The 17,538-nt window shown below is 54.6% G+C and overlaps 1 protein-coding gene across 1 annotated transcript; it reads left to right on the top strand.

The window, feature by feature from the left end:
* Positions 1-2,059: 2,059 nt before the first annotated feature.
* On the top strand, positions 2,060-16,426 carry DUS3L (dihydrouridine synthase 3 like). The gene is made up of 13 exons (XM_074308766.1): positions 2,060-2,329; positions 3,527-3,836; positions 4,639-5,223; positions 6,531-6,572; positions 8,393-8,545; positions 9,513-9,629; positions 10,298-10,363; positions 10,447-10,557; positions 11,367-11,463; positions 13,666-13,741; positions 15,126-15,314; positions 15,486-15,614; positions 16,244-16,426. Exons 1-13 carry the CDS (start codon positions 2,247-2,249, stop codon positions 16,314-16,316), a joined length of 2,031 nt encoding a protein of 676 aa, XP_074164867.1. The 5' UTR covers positions 2,060-2,246; the 3' UTR covers positions 16,317-16,426.
* The last annotated feature ends 1,112 nt before the right edge of the window (positions 16,427-17,538 follow it).

The following is a 17,538-nucleotide window of genomic DNA, read 5'->3' as shown; positions in this document are numbered from 1 at the left end:
CTCTCCAGAATGGCTGGATGAATTAACAATTCCACCAACAATGTATCAGTGTCCTAGTTTTCTCACATCCTCTCCAACATTTGTCATTTTTTCCTGTCATCCTAGCCAATCTGATAGGTGTGTAGTGATATCTCAGAGTTGTCTTAATTTGCATTTCTCTAAATCATTATTGATAAGAGAAATGCCTTTTTCAGAAGGTGTTTGATGAATTCTTTCAATGCCTAATTTACCTTCTGATTCTATGACATCTGAGCAGTTCTCTTTGATGATTTCCCATAAAATAGTGGTTTTTTTCATCATAAATTTCAGGAAGTCCAATAATCCTCAAATTATCTCTCCTAGATCTATTTTCCAGGTCTGTTGTTTTTCCAAGTAGATTTTTTTTTTTTTTTGAGGCTGGGGTTAAGTGACTTGCCCAAGGTCACACAGCTAGGAAGTGCTAAGTGTCTGAGACCAAATTTGAACTCGAGTCCTCCTGAATTCAGGGCTGGTGCTTTATCCACTGAGCCACCTAGCTGCCCCCCAAGTAGATATTTAAAGTTTTCCCCTATGTTTTCATTTTTTAAATTTTGCTTGACTGATTCTTTTTTTTAATTTTATAACATTTTTTGACAGTACATACGCATAGGTAATTTTTTACAACATTATCCCTTGTACTCCCTTCTGTTCCGAATTTTCCCCTCCTTCCCTCCACCCCCTTCCCTAGATGGCAGGCATTCCCATACATATTAAATATCTTATAGTATATCTTAGGTACAATATATGTGTGCAGAACCGAATTTTGTTGTTGTTGCAAGGGAAGAATTGTATTCGGAAGATAAAAATAATCTGGGAAGAAAAACAAAAACAAAAACAAAAAAATGCTCACAGTTTACACTTATTTCCCAGTGTTTCTTCTCTGGATGTAGCTGATTCTGTCCATCATTGATCAATTGGAACTGAATTAGATCTTCTCTTTGTTGAAGATATCCACTTCCATCAGAATACATCCTCATACAGTATTGTTGTTGAAATGTATAATGATCTCTTGGTTCTGCTCATTTCACTTAGCATTAGTTGATATAAGTCTCTCCAAGTTGACTGATTCTTGATGTTTCAATGAATTCATTTCTCTATTTGTTCAGTTCTGCTTTTTAATGAGTTATTTTCTTCATTAGCTTCTTTTTTTTTTCTTTTTTTCTTTACTTCTTTTTGTATATGTTTTTGAATGAGTTGTTTTACTCTGTGGAATTTTTTTTTTCCATCTCACTTTTTTTTTTAACTGAATTATTTTCTTTTTCCAATTCACAAATCCTACTTTTCTGGGAGTTCTTTTATCTTTTCCAGTTCACATTTTGGAAGTTGTTTTCTCCACTTTATCAGATTTCTTTAAGTGAATTGTATGCCTTTTCTGTGCTCTCTTGCAAAGCTTCTCTTTCCTTTTCCCATTTTTCTTCTAGCTCTCTTTTAAGATCTTTTATAATTTCTTCTAGGAGAGCCTTGTGTGGTGGGTCACATCCCCCTCTGGGGTTTTGTCTGGAGACTGACTGCTATTAGTCTCTTTGGGACTGGAAATCTCTCTTTCTGTATAGAAGCTATCAATAGTTGGCCTCCGAGTTCTGCCTCCCTGCCTCCTCCCGCCCTATGAGAACAAATCTTTTCTGGCGATCTTCGAGGTTACCTTCGGCTGGTAATGTGTTGTACTCCCGGGGATTTTACCAGTCAGGCGCTATTTCAGGCTGAGCTTGGTAATCAGTAGTGAGGTAAAAGGGAGCTCAGAATGAAGTGTCCTCTCCACCATCTTGGCTCCGCCCGCCCTCGGGGGCGATGATTCTTTTATTCCATTTTTAGAACCCTGCAGATAAGATTTGGGGAGAGCCGCCTCCCAGAGAAAGGAGAAAGGGGAAAGTTGCCTCCCCTAGACAGCCCTACAAGACTACCAGAGAAAATGCATCATTAGAGTCCCCACACCTCAGTTCCGCCTTCTCCGCAGCCCCGCCCCTTCCTTTAAAAAAAAAGCCAATCTGGAGAGGGAGGAGGTACCAGAAGATGTTGCGCAGGCGCATTCATCCTAAGGGAAAGGGTTTAAGTTCCTTGCGTATAGAAAATCCCGGCAGAGGGAGAGAACGCACACGCACGCGCGACAAACTCCCCGTGCGACGTAAGGACGCCCACACAGACCTGGCGCCTCAGCGCACGTGTACCAGCTCCCTTATACGCAGGCGCCGCAAGGGAAAACCTTTCTCGCCTGGGTCCGCGGCCCGGCAATGGCGGAGGAGACGCTTGATCAAAGAAGCGGGGTTGCGGAAACCGGCCCTTCGGAGAAAGGCGTGGCGCCCATAAAACCTCAGTGAGTAGCGAGGCTGAGGGGAAACGTGAGGGCTGGGGCGGAGTTCCGGCATGCCAGAGACTTGGTCTCTGGCCGGGGCCGCGTTGCATGCCGGAGTTTAGCGACTGACTAAAGTACGCTGCATTCTGGGATTTAGCATTTGGCGGGCCGAGATGCATGCCGGGATTTGGAGTGCCCGAGGGACCGCTATTGTATGCTGGGCTGAGTGTCTGGCAGCCAGAGTGTCACGTGGTGCCTTGACAGGTACTGCTGCATGCTGGGACTTGTAGTCAGCCCCATGCAGGACCGATAATCCCTGTTTTAAGTAAAAAGTGACTGAGGATGTGGGAGGTGGAGAGTGGGGATCTGGGGACGGGAGGAGGAGAGAAGGTAACCGGTGTGCCTCAGCACAGTGTGGGCTTCTTGTAGCCCTTGGGCTGGGTTTGAGGAAAGCTGGGGGTGGCAGTCTGGCGGGCGGGCGGGGAGCCACGGAGAGCCCTCTCTGAGACCCAGGGCTGTGGGCTAAGAGTTAGAGGGCTTTTAAAGTGTTAAACAGTGTGTTAGCCTGGGGGGGGGGGGGAAGCGCTGGGACTTGTCCGAGCTCACCTTAGATTGGCTGTCACTGGGCCCGGGAGGTGAGGGGGCGGGGCTGTGCGGGACCAGAAGGGGCGGAGTGGCACTGGAATCTCCAGAACTGTCAGCAGAAAAGGTCTGTAGAGCTGGGTTTAAACCCTGTTCGTCCATACACAAATCCAGGCTTTCTCTGCTCAGGGATGATTTCCTTTCCTGGGACAGCACAGACAGACCCTGTCTATAACTTAATGTCTCCTTTCCTGGGACGGCTCGGAGACGCGATATTTTATTTTACTTTTTATGACCCGCGGGGGCCCCCCCCCCCCCCCCAGTCCTCTCCTAGGTTACAGAGGCCGCTGCAGTCAGGAGGGTGACCACAAGTAGAAGGGCCTAGAAAACAGTTTTTAAAATTAGAAGTTAGCCATTTTTGTGAGACCTCGTCCCGTGTGGTAAAAAGTGCCAATCCTGTGCTCTAAGAACCAGCGGGCGCTGCACTGAGGGGAGGCGGTGGAGCTGCCGCGGGGTCTCTAAGAGGAGTGCGAGCACTGCCGGAGGACGAGGGAGGCCTTGTTCCTGGCCAGCTCCAGAATAACTAGTCACTCTCTGAGGCTCGCTTTGGCTAACCACCGCATTTCCCCACTGCAGATACCTGGCCACAAAGGAACAGTTCCACACGTTCCTCGAAAGCGGGGGGAAGAGCTCGGGCGACCAGGCCGTGGCAGAGCCGGACGGGGCCGGAGCCGGGGCCGCATCATCCGTCTGTGACTCACCGGAGCCCGGAGCCAAAAGACTCAAGCTCGATGACGGGAAAGCGGAGGGGCTGGAGAGGCCGGCTCCGGGAGCGGGGGAGGGGGAGACCCAGCAGAGGAAGAAGGCCCGGGGCCAGAACAAGAGCAGGCCCCACATGAAACCGACTCGCTTTGATGACCACAGGTTGTGTCCTTCCCTGATCCAGGTGAGCCCGCCCCCCACTGTGGAGGGAGCCTCGGTCCGGGGTCCTCAAACTTCGGCCGGGCCAGATTCCGCCCACCGGGTCACAAAACGGCTGAGGGGCGGAGACAGAGTCGGGCCCTCCCACAGTCTGAGGGACAGGGAACAGGCCCCGAGTTAAAAAGGGTGAGGGCCCGCTCGGGTGCAGGGAGCTCGGTCCCCTCGGCGGGCGTCGTCCGGGCAGTGCGGGCAGCGGTTTCCCAGCAGTGCCCTTGTCCAGGTCCTGGCCCCGGTCCCTTAGGGGCCATGAGTTTGATGAGACGTCCTGCAGCCACACCCGCCCTTAGGTAACAGGTGTAAGCCCCTTAAATGCCAGCACCGGCCCTCTCTTGCTCCCCTCACCCCCAGTCAGACTGGGCTAGAGACATGGTCGCTGGGTGAGGAAGCTTGACCGCCAGAGCAGTGAAGAAGCCATTCAGGGAGCCCCCTCTCAAGAAGGGCCTGGCGTCCGGAGCTGGGACCCGTGTGCTGCCTTGTCCTGCTGCTTCCCGGAGAGGGCCCGAGGGCAGAGCGGGTTAGGCCAGAGCGCCACAAAACTCCTGCTTCTGAAAAGCCTCTCTCTCTCTCTCCCCCTCCCTCTTCTCTCTCGTGCTTCTTTTTAGAGCTTCATGAACAAAGAATAACGTTTTATTGATGGCTTTTTACGCTTCTGTCACTTCCCAGTACTCCCTTCTTCCTCCCCCTAGGATCTCTCGGAAGGAGCTGGCGCACGGCGCTCGCGCGGCCGTTTATAACCATAGTTTACCCCCTCTATCCCCTCTGTCAAGGAGTCAGCTGAAAAGTGCTTCTTTGGCGAGCGCTGCCGCTTTCTGCATGACGTGGACACTTACTTGGCCTCCAAACCCCCAGACCTTGGGGACAAGTGTGTCCTGTTTGAGACCTTTGGGAAGTGCATCTATGGTGTGACGTGCCGTTTTGCCAGGGCCCACCTGGGTCCCCAGCGCCAGAACCTGGTGAAGGAGGAGCTGGTGAAACAATGGGAGGGCCAGAAGCTCACGAGCAATGGTCTCGGCAAAGACCTCCAGCATCAGCTTCGAAAGAAGAAAGTCCAGTTTGACCTCTCCGAGAAGTACCTGAAGCAGCTGTCCAAGTCAGGAAGGGTACGGACGGGGAAGGACCGGACTCCGATGCCTGCCGCCGGGCCCGGGGCCCCCGTCGCCTCCCCGGGACACGTGGCCCCGAATTGTGCCGGCGGCGAAGCCCAGGGGTCTGGCGCCAGCGTCGAGTCAGGGTCAGAAACTGTTTCAGGGATCCCAGAGCAAGGAGCCACGCCCCAGAGCAGCGGCGGCTGTTCCTCAGGGCACCTGACGGACGAGGACCTTGTCAGACTCCGGCCCTGTGAGAAGAAACGGGTATGTATGCCGGGCGCCAGGCTTTCTTCTCAGTCTTTTCTCCCTTGGCCACCCGGCCCCCGCTTTCCGCCTAGAAACCCTCGTTCCTGCGGCGGGAGCCCGCTGTGCCCTGAGACTGTAGTCACCGAAAAGGCCAGCGAGACTTAAGATGGACTTTGTATCTTCTATTTGGCAAGTCCGAGCTGCCTCCCACTGGGCGCTCAGCCCTGCACTAGCTAGTACCCAAAGGAAGACATTCCCTGCCCCCTGAAACATTGACAGCCTTAGGGGAAGGCAAGTCACACACTTAGAAAGCTGAGTTTGCATGATCTGATGGGGAGGTGGGGCCGCTGGAATTCGAGCGGGGCCCCCACTCCTTGTCTCCGCACCTCTTGGTCGCTGGTAATGCTGGGAGAGGCTTGGGGGAGTGGTGGTCCGAGATCCCCGACCGGGGACTGTGGCTCTCGAGCTGAGCAGGGCCCGGGAGCCCTGGCTCTGCAGGTGACAGAACGGAGCCGGGAGAGGTTATGGTGCAGCCGGTGAGCGTTAGAGGCGAGGCCGGAAGCTGGTTCTCTGGCTCGGGCCTGGGACGTGGTCTCCCCCCCTCATATTCCTGGGGAGCTCCAGAGGAAGCCTCTTGCTAAGGAGGCAGCAGGGAGCAGGTTGCATCATGTCTGTGGTTTTGATTGGGTGTATTTGTGATGGGCTTTGCTTTTCTTGCTTATTTGAGAAAGCAGGTCAAGGTAGGGAAGGGGGAAAGGAGAGAATTTGGACCTAAAATTAAAATTGAATTTTAAAAAATTAATATTAAAAGAATAGAATTAAAAGCAACACGCAGCTGGGATTGTTGAAAGTCAGGAAGTTTCCCAAATGTGTTTTACCTCCACTCCCACGGCTTGTGTGGAGGCCCAGTTAAAGCAGAACAGCAGTTAAAGGGTTAAGTAGCAATGCTAGAGCATGGGGGCTCCTGAGTGTGCTTGCCACCAGAGGCTTGGGGGGCTCAGCGTGGGCTGGCGTGCTCAGAAGGCGTGTCCAGAGGATGTGTCAGTCTTTACCCGAGTTTGAAGAATGGCGCTTTCTGGGAGGGCAAAGGCGGGGGAGAAGGTGGCGTCATGGAAGGCTGGGGCAGCCTCCGGACCCTCACGCATCTCCTTTTCCCCAGGGCCCAAGCGCACTGCTGCTGGAGAACATGAACCTTTCTTCGGCCCCCAGGGAAGGGGCCGGGCGAGGGGGGGCAGTGCCTGTGGCTCAGGGCAGGCTGGCTCTCCTCCTGGCAAGTCCTCGGCCATGGCTGCTCACACTGGTGATCCTCTCTCCTTCCTTTCTAGCTAAACATCCAACACAAGCTCTACCTGGCCCCGCTCACCACGGTAAGTCCCCGGCCCCTCTGGCTCCCTGTTAGGTGACCCCAGCCTGCCGGATCGGAGGGCCCCTCTGAGACGTCCAAAGCCCGTTTTTACAAAGGTGCAAACGCAGGTTCAGAAGGGCAGTGGGGCTCCAGAGGGGGAACCAGGGAAGCTGAGGCTTTTCCTTCCACAACTTGCTTTTGCCATTTTTCTGTGATGCTTCTTTAGGAAACCAGGTTTGCCTGTTCTGGGTTGATATAATTTATGCCTTTAGGTCTCCTTGATTCCTGGTCTCAGTTAGAGTAACTTTAGCATCATCCCTAGACCCAGGGAACCTTTGGAAGAAAGGGCCCTTGGTCTCTCCCCCAGGACTTAGTTTACCCATTCATGAAATGGGGATAGCTCTGGCAGGGTGAGATGTGAGCTGCCTTTCCTGAAGATTCTTGAACCTTCTTAAAGGAGTGGCGTGTGTGTCTGTGTGCCAGGATAGGAGCCTTCCCGTGACATGGTGGGAGAGCTATAGTTAAGGCACAAGATAATGCCTTGGTCCCGAAGCGGTGTGAAAGTCAGGCTCCCTCTGATCCATCCAGACTTAGTTTAGAACGTGGGTGCTTTGAATCCCTTGTTCTTTCTGCTTCAGACTATCCCCCTGGCAGTCGTAGCTCCTCCTTGCTTATTTGTGTGGTTTCTGTGCCCCACTTCTAAGGTAATGCCATATAGGGGCTGCTTGTTCTGGGAACCTGTCAGCCTAAGCAAGCTGGATTTATTTCATTGAGTGTCAGGCCAAGGCTGGCAGCCCCTGGCTCAGGAGATGATTACCGTGGGTCTGGAGGCAGGTGGGGTGAGGGTGGGAGAGCTTGTCTGCCCCCTCCCCGCCCACAGCTGCTCGGTAGGGAGCACTCCTTGAGATTTCTCAAGTTGGTTCTTTGCCAGGCTCAGCTGAGTCCTTCCTTCTTCCTGCACATTATACCTTAGAATTAAACGACTTGTTGCTTTAAAATCTGTTTTAACGACTCCACTTGTCTTTGCATCCTAGTTCATTTACTATCCTTTTCAAGTCTAAATGCTTCTTTGTTTCAAGGAAACATTAATAAGCAAAGTGGTCCAAAAACTATCTTACAAGGTGTCCTATGTTTTTGTCCTAGTCTCCTCTGCCAGGAGGAAGGGCTTTATTGTCTCTAGAGCGTTAGGCAGTTGTTTTTCCTCACTCTGAATTTATCTTTCTCCTAGGGCTTTTTTAACTTCTCTCCATATTTCCTTTGGGTCACTTGTCCTTTTGATTCTGCTCCTGTTGCTTTGCAGCAGTTCCTGGACATTTCGCTGCTTCTCTGTAATAGTTCCTCAGACCAGAGGTTTTTCAGCCAGTCCTTCACTGGCACCCACAGAGGGGCTGTCATATTGTGGCTTGGGATTCTGAGCTAACGCAGGCTGGCCTCCACATGTGACAGAGGAGGGGACCAAGACCCTGCAAAGGGGCTCCCCTCTTTCTGGCACCTGCTGTCTGTTGGGCAGGCCCCTTCACCTGGGAGAAGGGCCGGCCTTTTGTGGGAGGCTTGGAATGACACGGGAGCACTCCTCAGACACCTTCGTTCTGAGGTTTCCCTCGGCTCCTAGCTCTCCCGTATTCTCCAGACAGCTTTTTGTACCCGGGTGTTTCCATGTGGTGTCCCCGGGGACCTCGAGAACAGGGCTGACTTTGGCAAATGTTTGGTGACCAACTGCACTTTGCTGTTCCCTGTGGGAGGGAGAGAGAGAAGGGGGGAGGTGGGCCTGGGCTCTGCTGGGGGAGCTCTGGTGGCTTAATTCTCACGGAGCCATGTGGTTTCTGTGTTGGGGGGTTTCAGTGTGGCAATCTGCCCTTCCGAAGGATCTGCAAGCGATTTGGAGCCGACGTGACCTGCGGGGAGATGGCCGTGTGCACCAACCTGCTCCAGGGCCAGTCGTCCGAGTGGGCCCTGCTCAAACGGCACCACACGGAGGACCTCTTTGGCATCCAGGTCAGTGTCCGCCCTCCCTCCCATGGACGCTCCCTGGGCCTCCACCCACTTGAGGGGCCTGTCCCACTCGGTGAGCCTGTGGGGGCGGAGGACTGTTCTGGGGCAGACTGGAGCCCCCGCTGCTGCTAGCCCACTGCTAGGATTGTTAGGTTTGGGGCCATAATTCTTCTTCCTGAGTTCAGATATGGCCTTGAACGTTTACCTGCTGTGTGACCCTGGGAGAGTCTCTTCCGTAAAATGAGCTGGAGCAGGAAAGGCAAACGGCAGGATCTCTGCAGGGGTCAGGCAGCAGGACACGACTGAAGTGACTGAACGTACCAAAGCCACTGTTTATTAATCTAGGGTGTCTCAGACACTCCCCTCTCCTGTCTCAGGCATCACGCTCTCCTGAGCCCCCCTCCCCCCATCAGATCCTTTTCCCCCAAGGCTGCAATCTCCCAGGACCCCCATCAGGCAGGTCTGACTTCCTGCCTTCTGCCCACTGGGCTCAGGTCTATGCCAGTTTTCTCTGGCCCCCTATTTTAGCTTTCACGGCCCTCTGTCTGCCACTTTTGCCAAACTGGGAGTTCTCAGTTCCCCCAGGCCCTGGGCGCCTCAGTGTCTTTGGTCAAACTCTGGGTCCGTTTCTCATCACTGTGTGGGGCAGCTGGGCAATGGCCCAGTCAGGTGCCCAGCTGTTGCCCTGCGTGCCCTGGGCCTGACAGGACCCCGCTGGGCAGGCTCTAGGAGAGGGTCCTCTCTGTGCAGAGGAGGCACTGGATTTGGGGAGCCGGAATTAGAACTTGAGCCCCTTACCCCCCTGACCACAGACCCAGTGCTTTTCCTCCAAGCCACGTGGCTTCTCCCCCGAGGACTTCTCGCTGTGGGACTCTGAGGTCTGGCTCCTTCCCGGCCAGGGTGGACAAGTGGGGCCTGCGGGTCAGGGGGTGTGTGATGGGAGGGAACTGTCCCGGCCTCTCTCCCACAGCTGGAGGGAGCCTTTCCGGACACCATGACCAAGTGTGCTGAGCTGCTGAATCGGACCGTGGAGGTCGACTTTGTGGACATCAACGTCGGCTGCCCCATCGACCTTGTGTACAAGAAGGTAGTGCGCCCTTGGCTGCAGAGGCTCCCACGGCTCTGGGCCCTTTACCATCGTGCTGGGGGTGGCCCAGCCAACCTCTCCCCCGTGGTCTCTGGTTATTCCTGCCAGTGACAGCCTTGGATGAGTGGGGTAATGGAAGGCATGATGCCTGGGCCACCACGTCTCCTCTCCTGCTTCCCCGTCTCGCTGGGGATGAGCAGGACACGAACCTCATTATTTAGTCTTTCTGCTCCAAGTCTTCCCTCTAGGGACTCCCCCGGTGCTGTCCTGGGCACCTGCAACCCCATTCAGAGCTGGTGTTGTGCTCCCTCCTCCTGTACGTCGGCTCAGTCCTCCAGTGTCCATCCTCCCTCCAGTGTCTGACCTCTCTCCAGTCAGCTTATGGCCCCCTCCCTCAGACTCCTCCCCCTAGCTGGCCTCGGCCCCTCCCCCCCATCCTCCACGCAGATGCCAAAGTGGACTTCCTGGAGGCGCCTTTACCTCGTCTCTCCCCTCAGCTGCGGGGCCTGACAGGACCCACTCGTTCACCTCGGCCTCGTTATTGTCAGTCTTGTGACGTTCATGGGCACCCGTTGGGGCTCACGCACTCTTCTTAACCAGACGTGCCCAGAGCAAGGTGGGCCTGGGGGTCCGGGGCGGGCTCAGCATTCCCTATGCTTCCTCCACAGGGCGGGGGCTGTGCCTTAATGAACCGCTCCAACAAGTTCGAGCAGATCGTCCGAGGGATGAACCAGGTAAGTGCGGCCGCTTTCTCGGGCTGGACCCTGGGAGCGCGGGCCTGGCCGGCCTGGCCACAGTCCGCTCTCCTCTCTTCCAGGTGCTGGATGTGCCTCTGACTGTGAAGATCAGGACAGGGGTGCAAGAGAAGGTCAACTTGGCCCATCGGCTCTTACCGGAACTTCGGGAGTGGGGAGTGGCGCTTGCAACGGTGAGGGGGGAGAGGGGTGCGCGGGGGCCGGTGGGGCAGGCAGGAATGACTCCCAGGTCCCAGGAGGAATATGAGGCTTTACCCCTTTGTCTCATACCCCAGTGCCTCGCTGAGGCAGGGCAAAGGCACAGACCCATAACAAGGGGCACGGATCTCTTCCCTCTCATGGGGTTGAAGGGGAGACGGCCTGAGGCCAGAGGTGTGGGGAAGAGCCAAGAGCAGCACCAAACTCAGAGCTGGACAGCGCCTCTGAGAGCGTCTCCTCGTGGGGCAGCGAGGAAGCAGTTGTCAGGTTCCAGAAGTGGGGGGGAGGGGCGGGACTCTGAATCCAGGCTTCTGCCATGGCTCCGAGCTCTTCACAAGCAGATGCCGCCTGCCGGGCCTCCTCCACCCTGGGCCTCCGTGCAGGGAAATGCCAGCGTTGGGGAGGGGGGCAGGGGCAGGAAGGCGGGCAGCTCTTGGGAGTCCCTGACCCTCCCTGCCTGACTTCAGACCCCCCGAGCTGCGTTAGGGTCAGGCCCTGGACCTCTGCCCTCAGTTTGTTCCTCTGTACAAAGAGGTCCCAGCTTCTGTCTGAGAGAGGGCGATATTATTAGATCAGGAGCCGGGGGACAAGGAATCCTCGGGGACTGCCCACTGTGATCCCCATGGTCCCCCTGCTCTTGAGGTTGCTTGCCTTGCCCACCTTGGAGCCTCCCCGCTCCAGCCTGCGGCGCAGAGCCCCTGTTGTGCTCTCCCTTCTCCTTTCCTGTTAAAACGTAGGAGATGGCTGATGGTCTCTTCTTCCTCTCCTTCCCTTTTGTGGTTAGCTCCACGGCCGCTCCCGGGAGCAGCGCTACACCAAGGGCGCTGATTGGACGTACATACAGCACTGTGTCGACGTGGCCAGCCCCATGCCCCTGTTTGGTACGTACGCCCTGGATCCACCTTAGTCCTCGTCTCTCCGAGGGTGGAAGGGTTTTAAAATAACTGGGAGACTAGTTCAAACTCTTCATTTTTCAGCTGGGGCAAGTCAAGTCAGCGAGCATTAAAAAATTTTGTTATACGTGGTAAAAATATATGTTAGATCCAATATATGCACACTTATTGATACAATTATTTTGCTGCCCAAGAAAAATGAGTTCAAAAAGGGGAAAAATGAGAAAAAATAAAACACAATCAAACAACAACAAAAAGTGAAAATGCTACGTTGTGATCCACACTCAGTCCCCATGGTCCTCTCTCCATCACAAGATCATTGGAACTGGGCTGAATCATCTTGTTGTTGAAAAGAGCCATGTCCATCAGAATTGATCATCATACTATCTTTCAGCAGGCATTTATTAAGCACCTGCTGTGTTCCAGGTGCTGTGCTGGAGTGATACAGTGCTGGAGATACAAAGCTGGCTTGCTAGTGGCCACATCGCTGGTAGAACTGGGGTTTGAGCCCAGGTCCCCAAGTCCAAATGCACTGCATGCCAGTGTCACCTTCCAGATCCCGTGCCTCTTTCCCCTTCTTCCTCTCTCCCCCTTCCCTTGTACAAATGCCTCAGACTTCAGTCCTGATCACCTGCCACCACCTGGAATCTCAGGAGCTTCTGTCCGTGGATCTCCAGTTCCCACAGGAGAGGCACAGAAGAGAGTCACAGTTCAAATCCTGCCTCGGATTCCTTGTCCCCTGGCTCCTGATCTAACAATAACAATCTCTCAGACAGAAGCTGGGAGCTCTTTGTGCGGCGCACTCCTTGCCAGAGCTAGCTCAGTGTTTAGGGGGTTCCAGAGAAAACCTGGAGAGGAGAGGGATTAGGCTGACCACCACCTGAAGGTCTGCAGGGCCGTTGTGTGCCCGTGGCTCCCGGGCAATCTGCCAGTGCCACGCCGGCAAACAGAATCGCCTCCGTCTGAACTGCCTCAGGAAGATTTGGAAGCTTAACAGGCAGGATGGGCATCGACGCTGGGGTCCTTTCTCGAACTGGATTGCCGAGCACTCAGACGCCCTGGAGCGCAGCTGCACTGGGCCGGCCTCGTTGTCCGAGTGCCAGACACACACTTGCTTAAAAGTCTGTTAGGGAGAACCCCAAATGGCAAGTGCTCGTAAGGATGACATTCTGTCTTTTTTTGGGGGGGAGGGGCGCTAGGCCTAAGTGACTTGCCCAGGGTCACACAGCTAGGAAGTGTTAAATGTCTGAGACCAGATGTGAACTCGGGTCCTCCTGAATTCAGGGCTGTTGCTCTATCCACTGCGCCCCCTAGCGGCCCCAAGGACATCCTCAAGGAGAATACTGACCTCTTTCACTTTTGGACCCAGAAGACCTTAGATAAGTCCAAGCCTTTCATTTTGCAGATGAGGAAAGAAGTCCAGAGAGGTTGATTGATTTTCTCAAGGCTAAATGACAAAACTTTTCTGACTCATGTTCAGTGATCCTCCCATTATCCCTTCTAGCCTGTCCCTACCATTCTCCTGTTACACAGCGCCTACCCCAAGATGGCTCCGTACCAAAGGATCTAGCCTCTGTGCTATGGACTCCCCTAGGGGTCTGCTAAAGCCTGTACACCCTGATCAGAGGAACAGTAAGTGTGCAGAATAACATGGAGGATTGCAGAGGAAACCAGTTTTTAATAAGAGCATCATTTTCCCCATCCCAGTTCAAAGACCGTCCATCTTCCCCAGCCCTCACCCTTCCTCCAGCCCCGGATTAAGAGCCTCTATACCACCATGAGAGGCTCCTCCGCAGAAGTGGCTCGTGAGCCTACAGAAGACACTTCATGTCTAGAAGCATCAGGCGGCCCAGAGCAGAGGGCAGCAAGGAGCACTTTCCCTCTGAACAAAGGTCACGTCAGGAGGCAGAGAGCCCAGTGACAGTGTTAATTCCTGGAGGAGGGTCAAGGCTGCAGATGCACGTTTGGCTTCCTGTCAGCCCCAAGTGGACGGCCTGTGCCTGAGATGCCCTCCAGCAGCCTTGGCAGGGCCCCCTTGGACTCCAGGAGCTGGGCCAGCAGTGCTCGGGGAGCACTCCTGCATGGGGCGGCTCAGGGGCTCTGTGATGGGAGGGAAGCCGTTGTACTTGGAGTCTCCTCTCTCCAGCTCCAGCTGGTCTCAGGGCCCTCACAGTGTTTTCTCCACAACAGGAAATGGGGATATTTTATCTTATGAAGACGCCAACCGTGCCTTGGAGACGGGAGTTTCTGGGATTATGATTGCGCGGTAAGTAAGTGGGATCTTTGCTTCTGGAACTTGTTCTGGGCCTGTGGAAAGCTCATGGGAACAAGGGGAGGAGAGTTAGAAAAGGGTTCGGTGTCAGCATCGGCACCTTCTGGCTGCCGCTCCAGGGCCCGCAGCACAGACCTTGAGCTCCCCCAGCTGGTACCCACGGGCCAGACGAGCCCCGTTTCCTGGCACCCTCGTGGGCCTCCGCTGTCTTGACCACGTCTGACCAATCCACCTTTGGCCATCCGTCCTCTGTGATCTTAATGTGAAAGGACGCCAGGCCAAAGGAGTGTGAGCATTTCTTACTTGGCTTTGCAGGCTTGAGGTTTGGGTCAGCCAGGCTCAGAAAAGCCCTTCACCAGACCCCCAGCAACTAAAGATGTCTCTTAAGCCCCAAAATGTCTGGTCACTGAAGCAGGAAGATTTTGGCTTAAGGGGAAACCCTTCTTCAAAGGGGGAGCTGTCCACAGTTAAGGTGGGCTGCCTGGGATGTGGTAGCTCCCCTGCATCGGAGGTCATTTGTGGAGGAGGTGCTGGAGGTCCTGGCAGAATGATGGGATCTCTGAGGGCCTTGCACTGAAAAGGGGACCCCTTGATGAAAATGCTGCTTCCTAGAAGTCAGGCTGAGCAGCCCAGGGGCTCACTTTTCCAGAACTGGGCATTCTGCTGGGGCTCCTGGGAGCAGAATTGGACCTTGTGTGCCTTCCCAGGAAGCCGGACCAGCTCAGAGGATGGCAGCTGGTCCTCGGCTTCGGCGGGCGGCCAGAGTCACAGTTCTGGATTCTAGATCGTTGCTTTGGAGTTTCTAGTTTGTGGTTTAGGAGTCCAGCGATTTGATCTCCTGTTGGGTGCTTTTAGCTGGCTCACCTTAAAATGAGTGTCTAATTTTGTCTTTAGTGGCTTGGGAGAAGCAGCATGGTGTAGGGCAGAGAGGGTCATCCAGGTTTCCTTTCTACCCTGATTGCCTCCTAGCTGACCCCAAACAAATCACTTTGCTTCAGTGTCCCTCTCGTAAAATAGGGATAATGATTATAATGCTCCTTATCCCACGAGATAGTTGAGAGACTTCCTGGCTATAGATCTGTGAGATGTCAGGCGTTTTGTTGTAGAGAGTGGGCAGCGGTCTGGGAGCCAGGCTGCCACACAGAGCCCAGCTGTCTGGCTCTGGGGCTTAATTCCCATTTCATGTGACTGTCCAGACCAAAGATCCCTTTCCTGGCCACCAGCCCCTTCCAGGTATGTGCTGTAAATAAGAATCCTGGAGGGCAGGACCGGCTTCATTGGTCCGTTTCCAGCTCAGGACCTGGCCCTCAGCCTGGCGTTTGGGAAACGCTTGGTGACGGCTGGATTGCTGACTGACGTGCTTGCATGTGCCCTGCAGAGGTGCTCTCATCAAACCGTGGCTCTTCACCGAGATCAAGGAGCAGCGGCACTGGGACATCTCCTCTGGGGAGCGACTGGATATCCTACGGGATTTCACGAACTATGGCCTGGAGCACTGGGGTTCCGATACACAGGGGGTGGAGAAAACCCGCAAGTTCCTTCTTGAGTGGCTGTCCTTCTTGTGCAGGTACAAATCCGGGGATGGGCAGGCCCTGTGGTTGCAGAGGTTCCATGCAGGGGAGCTCAGAGGATTCCCCAGCCTTAAGTTCTGACCCTCCTTCCCCACACATCCCGTGGTGTGCTGAGCAGAACTTCCCCCCTCCCCCAGCCTCCTCTGCGCTTTGTTCTGTACGGACAGGTACATCCCGGTGGGCTTGCTGGAACATCTGCCTCAGAAAATCAATGAGCGACCTCCCTACTACTTGGGGCGGGATCACCTGGAGACCCTGATGGCCAGCCAGAATGTGGACGACTGGATCTCCATCAGGTTTGTCCCAGATGCTGCTCCATGCCCCTCAGCCCCTCAGCCCTGTTGTGTTTGTGGTTCTCCAGGAGAAAGAAGGGAGGAAAGTCTGTCTTCTCTGCAGTCAGTCTGGGGCACATGCCTCAGAGAAATGCCGTTTTGCCCATTGAGCCTCAGAACTCTGGCAGGGCTTATCATTCCCATCTCTTAGAGAAGGACTTTGGGGCTCGTTGAGGAAGAGCAACTTCCTTCCTTGTCTGTTTGGATGCCCTGTGCTGGGCTGTCATTACCAATTGAAACTGTCCATTGAGTGCCTGCTGCCCACTCGGATGGGCGCCCCTTGGGGATGACCTTGCTGAGGGAACCCAAATGGCCTCCTGCTTCCAGCTGGGGAAGGGTCTGGTGAGCTCTGGCCTTTCGCCCAGCTCCAGGATGCAGAGCCCAGCCTGGAACGGGAAGCCCGGGATCTGGAGGCGAGCCCTGGCTCTGTCACTGTCCTTCCACGCTCCTCTGGGACGTAATTTCCTTCCCTGTGAGGCAAGGGGAGGGGATGAAGTGATATCAGAAGTCCAGCCCGTGTGGGGTGCGCAGTGCTGAGGGCCCCTGGGAGGGGTCCGGCAGCCTCCTCATCCTCCTGCCTGGCTTCTTTCCAGTGAGATGCTCCTGGGGCCCGTCCCCCCTGCCTTCACCTTCCTGCCCAAGCACAAAGCCAACTCCTACAGGTAGCAGTCTGCAGTGGAGCCAGAGCAGCAGCCCTGCACCTGCCCGCCCGCCTGGTCTGCCGGGTTCTGGGCCCAGCAGGCCCCCTAGAGAAATAAACTTTCACCTTTTATAAAGCGTGCACTTGTGTTTGCCTGAACCCCCTCGGTAACCAGGAGTGGTCCCCCCGACTTCTCGCTCTGGCTTCCTTCAGCTGTCACACAGCTAGACCGCCATCCTCTTGTTGCAGGAGGAGGGTGCGTGCTGCCAGGTCTGGGACAAGGGGCGCTGGGTCAGTGCTTACTATTTACTGGGCTCTGGCTCTGGGCTATGAGGAAAGAATAAGACCATCGTGCCTCAGAGAGCTCACAGTTTAATTGGGGAGGTGGAAGGAAGGGGAAGGTTTGCAACATGTAAACAACTGCGTCTATGCAGAGAATTCAGGATAATCCAGAGAGAAGGCCCAAGCCTTACACAGGCTTCAGTAGAAGGGGAGACTTTAGCTGAGACTTGAAACCAACTGGAAATGGAGCTGAGGGGGGAGAGAATTCCAGGCTCAGGGCACAGCCCGTGAGGATGCCGAGATTTGGGAGATGGAGCATCCAGCTTGAGCCACAAGGATGTCCAGGAAAGGGGGAGAGGACTGAAATGTAAGAATCCCGATCATGGAGGGCTTTGAATGCCAAGCAGAGGAGTTCCTCCGTTTGATCCTGGAGCTGTAGATGATAACTGGAGTTTTTTGGATGGGAGCTGGGCTCACAGGAAGACCTTCAATTTAGGAAGATCATCTTGGCAGCTGGTGGGCGACAGAGTGGGATAGGGACAGGTATGCTCAGCAGCAGGCTGTCGCGCTGGGGGGCAGGGAAGGGTTTGGGGGTGCTACAGTGGGGCTGAGAGTTGCTGAACCTGACTAGGTGACTAGGAAGATGGTGGCCTCCAGTGTGAAGGGAGCACTTCGGGGGAAGATAGTAATGTGCTGAATCTAAGTTATCTGGATGTTCTAGCCCTTTACTAGCCATGCCCTTGGGAGTGACTTGTTTCTTTTTCTCCATCTATGAAAGGGAGTAGCTGGCCCTCTGGGCTGGAGTACAGGTCGCATCCTTCCCCAGTGTTGTGGAGCCTTTCTCCCTTTCCAAAGAACTTGGAGGTTCTCATTTGGTCCTTGGCAGATAAGGATGTTTTTTCCTATTTGACAGATGAAGAAACTCAGACCCAGACTGGAAGTGACCCAGTTAAGCCCCACAGCAAA

This window comes from Sminthopsis crassicaudata, chromosome 1 (assembly GCF_048593235.1).
Source record: "Sminthopsis crassicaudata isolate SCR6 chromosome 1, ASM4859323v1, whole genome shotgun sequence".
NCBI lineage: Eukaryota > Metazoa > Chordata > Mammalia > Dasyuromorphia > Dasyuridae > Sminthopsis > Sminthopsis crassicaudata.
This window is presented reverse-complemented; position numbering and strand designations above follow the sequence as displayed.

What these genes read in the sequence shown, in the direction of transcription:
- DUS3L (XM_074308766.1), top strand. Translation starts at nt 2,247, where the DNA reads ATGGCGGAGGAGACGCTTGATCAAAGAAGCGGGGTTGCGGAAACCGGC. An exon ending in TCGTCCGAGGGATGAACCAG is followed by an intron (nt 10,364 to 10,446) that starts GTAAGTGCGGCC and finishes CCTCTCTTCCAG; the next exon opens with GTGCTGGATGTGCCTCTGAC. An exon ending in GGGGAGTGGCGCTTGCAACG is followed by an intron (nt 10,558 to 11,366) that starts GTGAGGGGGGAG and finishes TTTTGTGGTTAG; the next exon opens with CTCCACGGCCGCTCCCGGGA.